At 41.5% G+C, this 9,728-nt stretch overlaps 1 protein-coding gene across 1 annotated transcript in view; it reads right to left on the bottom strand.

The window, feature by feature from the left end:
- adamtsl4 (ADAMTS-like 4) overlaps nt 1–9,728 on the bottom strand; it is a 46,930-nt gene that overhangs the window by 15,976 nt on the left and 21,226 nt on the right. The window contains 1 exon segment of the mRNA XM_025061359.1: nt 7,472–7,571. Within this exon segment, the coding sequence (XP_024917127.1) occupies nt 7,472–7,571 (100 nt within the window).

Genomic DNA, 9,728 nt, shown 5'->3' with positions numbered 1-9,728 from the left:
ACCCGTCGACCAAGTTTCGACCAAATGTCGACCAAGTGGGTCTCCCGGGTCGACCCGGTCCGGAGACCCGTGTTGACCCGGTCCGGAGACCCGTCGACCAAGTTTCGACCAAATGTCGACCAAGTGGGTCTTCCGGGGTTGAGACCCGGTCCGAAGATATAATTACGCTAATATTGGGCTGATAATATCGGTCAGCTGATATGATCTAAATTTACAAATTTGCCAAAAAAACAATATTATAGAAAGCATCTAGCGTCAAAGTCAATGAAACACCAAACATAAAACCAGAGTCCAGAGGTTATTAAGAGATAGCAGGGCATCAGGAGAGGGCAAATACCTGACCCCTCCTCTGACCTTTGGTGACAACAGGGTGCAAAAACCACCACCAGAGGTCAACATCTTTCCCTCTTAAGCATGTGATTAAAGGAAGTATTGTAGATAGAGAAGCTGAGTCCAGACGACGGGAATGAATTCGACTCGACTATTTGGATGCTATCTCGTCGTTTTGTTGTTTTCCAATGGAGCGGGACGAATAGATAAAGGAAGAGAGGAATCTGAGTGAGAACGAGAACAAATAGTCGGCAGGAATGTCGGCCTCTGTAAACTTTCTCACAGAAATCGTTGTTATTTGCAGCAGGAGTGAACCTGAGACACTTAGTGTTTTTATCCAAGCTAGTTACAACACGCTAGAAATGAGGGCTGGAAAGGTTAACGCGCCTTTATCGTAACAACGTACGCATAAATAAGTATTAGTTGTTTTTTTTTTAATCACAAATTTGTAAAGTTATATTATTGATGTCATTTAAAAGTTTGGTGATTACTGTGTGTCACAACTACACTTTTAACCAATGAGAGAATTGGGGGTGGGGCTAAAGCCTCACTGATGATTTCATAACATATAAAAAATAATTTAGAGTTCATTTCTTGGCAGACTTTCTCAGAAAATAACACACATGACGATGCCTGGTTGTAATGGTCCCGCTCAATAGGTGTCCAAACAAATATTTACCTAAAAATGAGAATAAACGGGGCGTAGACTGCTGCAGCTCTCACATGAACCGAAGCAGAAATCGAATGGAAAATCGTACAGAACTCTGTTTTTCAAACACTTTAATTTTTAAATATCTTGCAGATGGTAGAACTGAAGGACAAAAACATATTTTTAATTTTCATATTATGTCTTAATTTTCACTAAAACTCATTAAAACCCCAGATTCCAGCAAATCCAGTTTTTATGAACAAAAGTGGGTTAAGTTTGGAGACCGATGATAAATCACTGTGTAGTGATGCTGCTGTAACTCTGTAACCTTCCCTCTCTCTCTCTCTCTAGCTCTCTCTGTCTTTGTCTCTTTCTATCCGAGCTCAGTGCTCAGACAGTGGAATTTATTTTATCTAAATATACTTCCCCACTATCTCTGTGTCTGTACAAACTTCATCAGGCAGAGAGAAAGAGCCAGGCAGCGGGACAGGAAGAGGGGTGAGTGCATGAAGAGGACACGAGGCCCGAAAATAAAAATAAAAAAAAAGAAGCAGTTCCAGTAAAACAACACCTGCACATGTAGCGGTCACACAATTACACTGAGCCTGGGGGGGGGGGTATCAGTCAGGAGTATCACTTCTGCGGTTTTTTACCCCCAGTGGCAGCTTTACAGTTTCAGCTTCCAGTTACAAACCGTAGGTCACGGCACTGAACATCTATTACTCGCCCTGCAGCCCTGCAGCCTCGCCCTGAGAGGGAGCAGAAGAGTGTACGCTGAACTGTGAACAATTTTTAAGACCACTTTTAAGTAGAAACCTGTTAAAATGATCGAATTTTTGCGACAGGTTTTGACCCTGTATCATCCACTCTCTTCCAATTTTTGCCAAAAGCTGAAGAAAATTAGGAAAGAACTGGATTTCCGTCCTCAGACGAAGCAAGAAAGGAGGTTGGGACAGGGTGGAAAAGACAAATCCTCTGGAATTCTAAAAAGAAGGAGTTCTCTGATGGAAACAGAAACACTTTGACCTCAATGGTGGAGATAAAAAAAAACAAAACTCTTAGAACTTTCTGACTCACATCTGCACACACAGTTTCCAGTGTCAGCATACACACACATATATTTGAATGAAGTGATTCATCATGTTAGAACTCTTGTTTTTGGACTTTGATCATAATGTGATGTTAAACACCGAGCTAATCCTAGCCACATCCAAGCTAACCCCATGATGTTCCGTCTTACTAGAACCAGGCTTTGGTTCCCACGAAAGAACATGAGTGCTGACAAGTCCAGTGTTTATACCAGATAAGGTTGTAAAGTGCTAATAAAAACACATGTATATATACACACACACACACACCTCACAGTTACAGTTTCCAGTGTATTGATGGTAAACTCTGATACGACCTTCTGGGCTGCAGCCAATGGGAGCAGATTGGAGTAAACAGTGTGATACAGTTTACTTAGCAGAGCGGAGAAGGACCATCTCCAGCAGAAACCAGCGCTGACGTCATCGACGGTGAAATCACCGAAGGATGTCGTTACAGCGCTGCTGTTGTTGAACTGATTTATTTCTTTCCTACCCATTAGAGTTTGTCTTTCTCGTCTGTTTTTCTTCCCATCGTTCCCTCGCTCTCTTTCTTCTTCTTTTTTCTTATCCTCCTCCTCTTCCCAGCATTATCTCAAGGACTTGGTAGGTTTAAAAAAAGCTCAACTCTGTAGAAAATGTGAGGGCAGCCTGGTTCAGAATAAATGCATGAATCTCACTCATCCCACTCACGACACACAGGGGGGTTTGGGGAGGGGGGTAGTCGGGCATGAGAACGTCTGTGTGTGTGTGTGTTTATGCAGACAGTCTGACTCCGGCTGATACCCCGGTCAACTACTGTACAGATACACAGCACGCATCATCCAGATCGTACCATCAGTGTTTGTCCCACGACCAACAGGAAATCAAAGCAGATCAACCTGACGGTCACAACCGCTGGACGGAAACATTCGTTCCCACAGGGTCACGTTTCAACCAGTAGTTTTCACCTCCGTCACCTCCGATAAACTCCTTAAAATGTAGCCCTGTCACCATTTCCATCAAAAACTGGAAAAAAACCCACTGCTGAATGTCCATCAAGCTAAGACTGAACCAAAAAATGGACCGAACCACATGGGATCAGATCTATTCTAGAAAATCAGGGTGGATGAATGGGGTCCAGCGCGGCTGTAAAAGGACGCTTCCTGGGACGGCACTGCGCCAAGAGGAAGTCATGAATTAGACGTGGGCACGAACACTGTCATGTACTGAGAGAGGAAAAAACAAAGTCAGTGACACTGACAGTGGTTACACTGGTCTCTGTGTCAGTGTTTGACCACGTGGCTCTGTGAATTAATTTACTGTACCTTTAAATAAAGGCATTTGGTGGTTGAAAAAAGTTATTTGGATTTTTTTGTATAATAAATAAGTAATAATTAATATTTAAATACAAATATTTGTATATATTGTATTGATATATATTATATATATATTCATATATATATTTACATACTGTATATATAAATATATACTTATATGTACAGAAATATATATATATATAATATATTCATATATTTATGCTTGTATAATATATATAAATGCATTTGTGTAAATATATGAATACATATACATATATACAGTACATATATGCACATATATACATATACATATATACACATACATATACATACATACATATATATACATAAATATGTGTATACATATATGTATACATATATATACATATATATATATATATATATACAGTATATATATATATATATATATTTATGTATGTATATGCGTGTGTGTATATATGAGCCATCTGTGAACCCTCCCTGTGATTAACACCGGAGACACGGGAACACTGAGCTACACTTTTCTAATGCCCCGGGGAGCGGGGAAGTTTTGGTGTTTGCTCAATACACCACAGTCAAAAAAAATATTTCTGAGATTACAAACCCAATCCTTGACACACTGGGCCATGGGCTAACCCCTAAATTATGCAAGAAGGCGAGTCAAAAAGTTCTAAGATGTGTCTAAGGTGTGTCCACGTGTTGAGACTCGGTCTGTCGGCTGAGTCACCTTTTATTTTCAGTCCTGGAGTTCAGGAGTCAAGGAAGAAAAACAAATTTGAACTAAACTGTCTGGAGCGTTTGGATCCAGGTCCATCTGACTTTTTGGTCTTTCCCCAAAAACTGACAGAAGATTTGGAAGGAACTGTATTTCAGTTCCTCAATGATGTAGAGGAGCAGGTTGAGATCTGGTGGAACAGACATGCTCCAGGATTCTACAAGAAAGAATTCTAGATGAAAAAAAAACAAACAAAAACACTCAGGATGTTTTTGTAATTGTCCTTCAATCTGGTGACTTAATTTTCACTCATCTTTAAGTTTTACACCTTTTTCAATGCGTCCTTATATTCGTAGGATAAATAACAAATACAGATGTTTTTTTTTTTAGTATTTTCGTTTCCACTTTTTACCTGACGCTCTCTGGACTTTCAGAGGAACCGAGAGCAAAACGGAGAAAACAACTGGAGTGTAATTATGTTAATCTGTGGAACAACTTCCAGTGTAACACGATGAAGAAACCGGAGCCAGAATTAACTCACTTCATCCAGTTCATTGGCAGCAGGGCTGGAAAAACCCAGTGGATTGTAAAGAATCAGGATCAGAATCATTAATAAATACCAATGTTGTGACGGTGTCTGAGAGTCTTCTCCTCTGACCCAATCAAAACCCTCCAATATCTAACAGATGACTCAATGCACGTTTTCCCCCTGGTGAGCCGCTCCACCCAGGCCGACATGTGTTGACTGTGTGTAGCTCTGTGGCGGTGTCAGCAGCGTGTTGTTGTTGTTGCCGTCCCACTACATATTGACTGCATGTGTCGTTAGCATCCAGAGCATCTCCGAGGCCTGTCGACTGGGAGTCTACCGCAGTCTGGTGTCACTGATGTCACGCCATGATGTCATCGTACTGTCACTTCATTAGGCAGACACCTCAGTGTCATCGTACTGAGCTGCACCAGTTTCTGCTTTAGTTTAAAGGAAAATGACGGCGTGGCAGCTGCATTTCCATAGTTTGAGCAACTGGAGAGCATTTTGTTCGACTTCCTGCAGTTTGCACCTAGTTGTTGCCGGAGACGACGTTGAGAGTTTCATGTGCAGGGCGTTTTTCTGCACTTTTTTCTGCGGTTTATTTCACAATGACTCTACAGAGAAAAGGCCAAAAAAATTGCTTTTGAACTCCAGCCTTTTCTGTTTGTCATCACAGAAATGTTTTAGTGTTTTTTACAGTAAATCTGCAAAGATGGTGCAAAGTATTGGTGTTTTTTTTTTGTGTGTATTGTTGCCAAAAAGTTTTTATGTAATTTATTTTACGTATTGTTATCAAAATCTATTAATTACCGTCATTTTCTGGACTATAAGTTGCACTTTTTTTTTATCCTTTGGCTGGGGTTGCGACTTATACTTGACTTAGACTTATTGTTATTTTCACACTGACAGCCACTAGAGGGCACTCCTGCAGGCTGGTGCAACTTATACTTACAGAAGTATAGTTACAGAAGTTTTCAGACAGAAGTTTAGTAATAACCAACGATGTTAATGCTAATGCTAATGCTAATGACTGATGTTGGTTGGTCGAAATATACTGCAGTTTTATTATGGCTTTTTTAAACAAACAAAAATCAGGAAACCAGCCGTTTGCTGTGACTGAACATGAGTCTGGTCAGAGCGGTGAACCAGACCAATAAAGCTGTGGTCGGTAGAAGCAAAAACGATCTGAGCAGAAATGATTTTTTTGTGGGTTCCATATTATTAACTCTGTTTTGTCGGACTTATTGTGATTATTAAACCATGTTTAGTGTATTTAACAACACTGGGGCGTGGATCTCTGTTTTTAATTCTGACTTTTTTTCTGTTGTTGTTGGAATGCAGTGAAGACATCAGTCAGACGACGTCCGCGGCCAAGCGGTCGTGGGCTGCTCTCACGTTACTGGAACTGCTCTCTCACGGCGAGTGTTTAAAGTAACCTAAGCCACCTGATACGGTAACCACAGACACATACACAAACACCAGTGCACGCACATGTTCCAAATATTATCACAAATCCATTAAGCCCTTCTTCCCAGCGCTGCCAACGAAGTCCCAGAGTGAACGCACACAGGAGGACGGACGCAGTGGTAACCGCCGTGTTCGCAACATTCTCTCGCTTTCTCCCCCGTTCCTTTCCAAATTCCTCACATATCTCCTCAGCCCTTGTCTCTCGTCTCTTTTCATTCTTCCCAGCAGTGGAAAACAGAGACGGACAGACGGACTCCCCACAGAACTGAACTCTGCTTCACTCCAACAAGTGATAGTCAACAAACACACACACAGAAGGTAACTAGACACCAGCACGTGCACGTCCCTCCGTGCTCCTAGTGGTCATATGATGTAACGCTTGCCTCCCCCCCCATCACCCATCACCTCCCTCTTTATGTCTTTCTCTGTATTTAACTCACGCTGCAGGAATCTGTGCACTTTGTCATGGAGAAGAGTAGAGGTTTTACAGAGGGAGGGAGGGAGAGAGAGAGGGAGGAAGGAGTAAGCCAAGAAAAAGTAAGAGGGGACAGTTAGTAGGAGTCAGGATTTGTCCACACAGAGTTCCATTTTTCTTTTTTCCTTCTCAGATCTCATGGCAGAGGGCGAACCAGACAAGGGAACAATGGTTGGTCGGGAGGACGGTAAACAAGTAGCGATGCCGGGGCAACGCTCCCCTAACACGATAAAAACAAAAACCTTTACCTTATGGTTTGTTTCCTCTCGACCTTTTGTTCTGCTCAACCGTTAACTAACGTGGGCGTGTGGGAGGAAAGTTAGACTAAAAATAGGACATGAATCCCTTTATCAGTTCACTGGACTCCTCAGTGTGTGCAGTGACACTGCCCCCTGCCTGTACTTTCTCTTTTTCTTTCCCATCACGATGCTGCAATATCCACGTTAATGTAATTATTACGAGCATTTCCAGAGTCAGGTTACTGTATTTTCTTTCCTCTCTCTTGACTGAACGTATTTACAATATTATTTCCCTTGGATTCCATTCATGTTTTTTTCTTGCCTTCTAGGCCTGTTGTTCTGTTGAGTCTTTGCAGCAAAATTCTGTCCAGATGTGAACTTTGTGTAGATCTGAATGACAATGAGGTTTCTAAAGTCTTGGTGTTGGGACCCAGTAGGTGGCAGTAAATACAAATAAATAAAAGATCCTTTATGGGATCTTTGAAGAACTCACAGATTAAAGATGGATTAATTAGATGAAGGTGTTTCTGAATAAAAAGGTTTTGATGTTTGAGTCAATTAAAAAAATGTTTTACTGGTTTACGCAGGACTCGAAAACTGCATCACAGCACCCCCTGCAGGGGAGGGAGAGCATGGCACATGCCTGCCATTTATTATAACTTCTGCCTCTATCTTTGAGCTCACCTTCAGTGAAAGGTTCCCAGTTGTAGAGTCGACCCATGAACTCCTGGTTGTTGAACGCTGCACACTGCTCCGCTCTGGAGTCGGCTGCTCCGGGACACACCTGACGGACAGAACCAGAGAGAGAGAGGGTCAGAGACAAAGAATAAAAAAAAAAAAATTAAAAAAAACATGAGTGTGAAGTGTGGAAATGACAGGAATTCCTGTTGTTCGTGAACTTATTGATCGTATTGATCCCAGTCTCACGGCTGCGGTGGACTGTGGCGAATAAGAGCGGGAAAACACCGAACATAAACAACAAAACAAAGTTTAAATTGAGACACAAATGTAAGCTAGGCTATGCTATTCTCCTCTACCCCCCAACCCCCACCCCCTCCTCCATACTGTTCTGGAAGCCTCAGTGAGTGCATCAGCAGCATATGGAAATGATGAAGTTTTTGGAAGCGGCGGCTCACATTAATCCTATGTGGCTTTCAGAGCATGACCACGGAATGTGAGTGACTGAGTGAGCACATGTATTTGTGTGTGTTTGTGTTTGTTTGTGTGTGTGTGAATGCCTATTGTGTGTACGAACACATGTCCAAACTCTGTGTTCCTCCAGGCGGGGCCTTATGGGTGGAAACAATTAGAGCATACCTGCATTTTAACCACAGCTAAAGGTCATCCTGCTGGTCTGTACGTACACACACACACACACACACACACACACACACACAGTGTTGAATGAGTGTTTTGTGACGACTTCTCATATTTATAATACATTCAACACTCTGTATTGATATTTTACAGCACTTTTGTTTTAATAACAGATATTCATGGAGTTTGGTTCATTTTTGTGTTACATTTAAACCTCCGCCCCCTAGCTGACTGAACAGGGACTGCCCATATTTGAGAGTTTGCGTCAGACAATCTTTTTTTTTTTTTCATTTGTTTCTCCAGAAATCCTACAAATGCATCTATTTCTTCAGTTTCCTGCAGTTTCTTAAATTGTTAAAAAAAAAACTCAATATATCTCCATGCCTAGTATTGCAATACATCACAATATATTGTATTGTGATGTATTGTATTGTGATTGTGATATCAAACCAATAGATAAATCATAAATTCAAAATGATAGATGCTTTTATATCTTTTTTTTTTTTTGCTTCTTTATAGTAGAAAATATTGAGAGTTTTTAAATTTTATAACCCAAAATCCAGACTTCAACCTCAAAATACCATCTAACTCGGGGGGAACTTTCAAAGTGTCTCCACAACAACAGTACAGTCCATATCTCTTCTGACAAACATAAAAGAACTCATCATCTGTAAACCTGTCGTCCAGTCTCACCAGGTACTGTTACTGGGTGAAACCACAATCATCCAGCACGGTCAAAGACCCCGAGAGTTTACAGCCCTGTGATACACACACAGCTGCAGCCTCACACACACATTAATACACATTCTTGAACCCTTCCCTGCCGCACACACACACACACACACACACAGCTCTCACATTCCCTTCATCTCTAATCTCTGTCAGAGTCTCCAGCTTCTCATCTGCCTTTTTCCTTTTCCTTCTTCGACTTCTTTCTCTCCTCCATTTGTTTTTTTCTTTCTTTTCTCACACAGCTGTCACAAGCAGCTGGAGTGTTCCACGTCAAGGGAGACGGAGCAGGCAGCACCAGAGGAGTTGAATTCACACACGCACACACACACACACACACAGCAGACACGTCCCATGTGAAGCTGCTTCAATGACAAAGTGTAACTAAAAGAATGTGGAGCCAGAGTGAGCGGTGGTCCGCCGTGGTCTGGCCGAGGTTCACCCTCTGGCTCTGCTGTCAGAGAAGGAACGCAGGTGTCCGCTCTCTGGTCCCTCGTCAAACTTTACACCATGTTCAACCACAGGCTCAGCTTTAACAAGGTTGACCCTCTTTAACTTTGGGGTGTGTTTGCCTTGGCCTTTTCTTAAGGTATTCTGGTAAGAACGGATGGATGGGAGTAAGGTGAGACGGGGTGAGAGAAAGAGAAAGAGAGAAACAGAGAGAGAGAGAGGAGGACGGGGTAATAACTGATACATAAATGACAACAAAAGGAATGACTTCATGGATTCTTGATTCATTTACAGCTGTTTCTCATATATGTCTTCAACTGAAAGTCTAAAAATGTATGACTCATTTTCTATTCATCTAATATACATATATATGTATACACACACACACACATATACACATATATTTATATGTACATATATATGTATATATGTACACATATATACA

Source organism: Cynoglossus semilaevis, chromosome 13 (genome assembly GCF_000523025.1).
Source record: "Cynoglossus semilaevis isolate Cse_v1.0 chromosome 13, Cse_v1.0, whole genome shotgun sequence".
Lineage (NCBI taxonomy): Eukaryota > Metazoa > Chordata > Actinopteri > Pleuronectiformes > Cynoglossidae > Cynoglossus > Cynoglossus semilaevis.
Note: the sequence above shows the minus strand (reverse complement) of the source record. Positions and strands in the feature narration are given on the sequence as shown.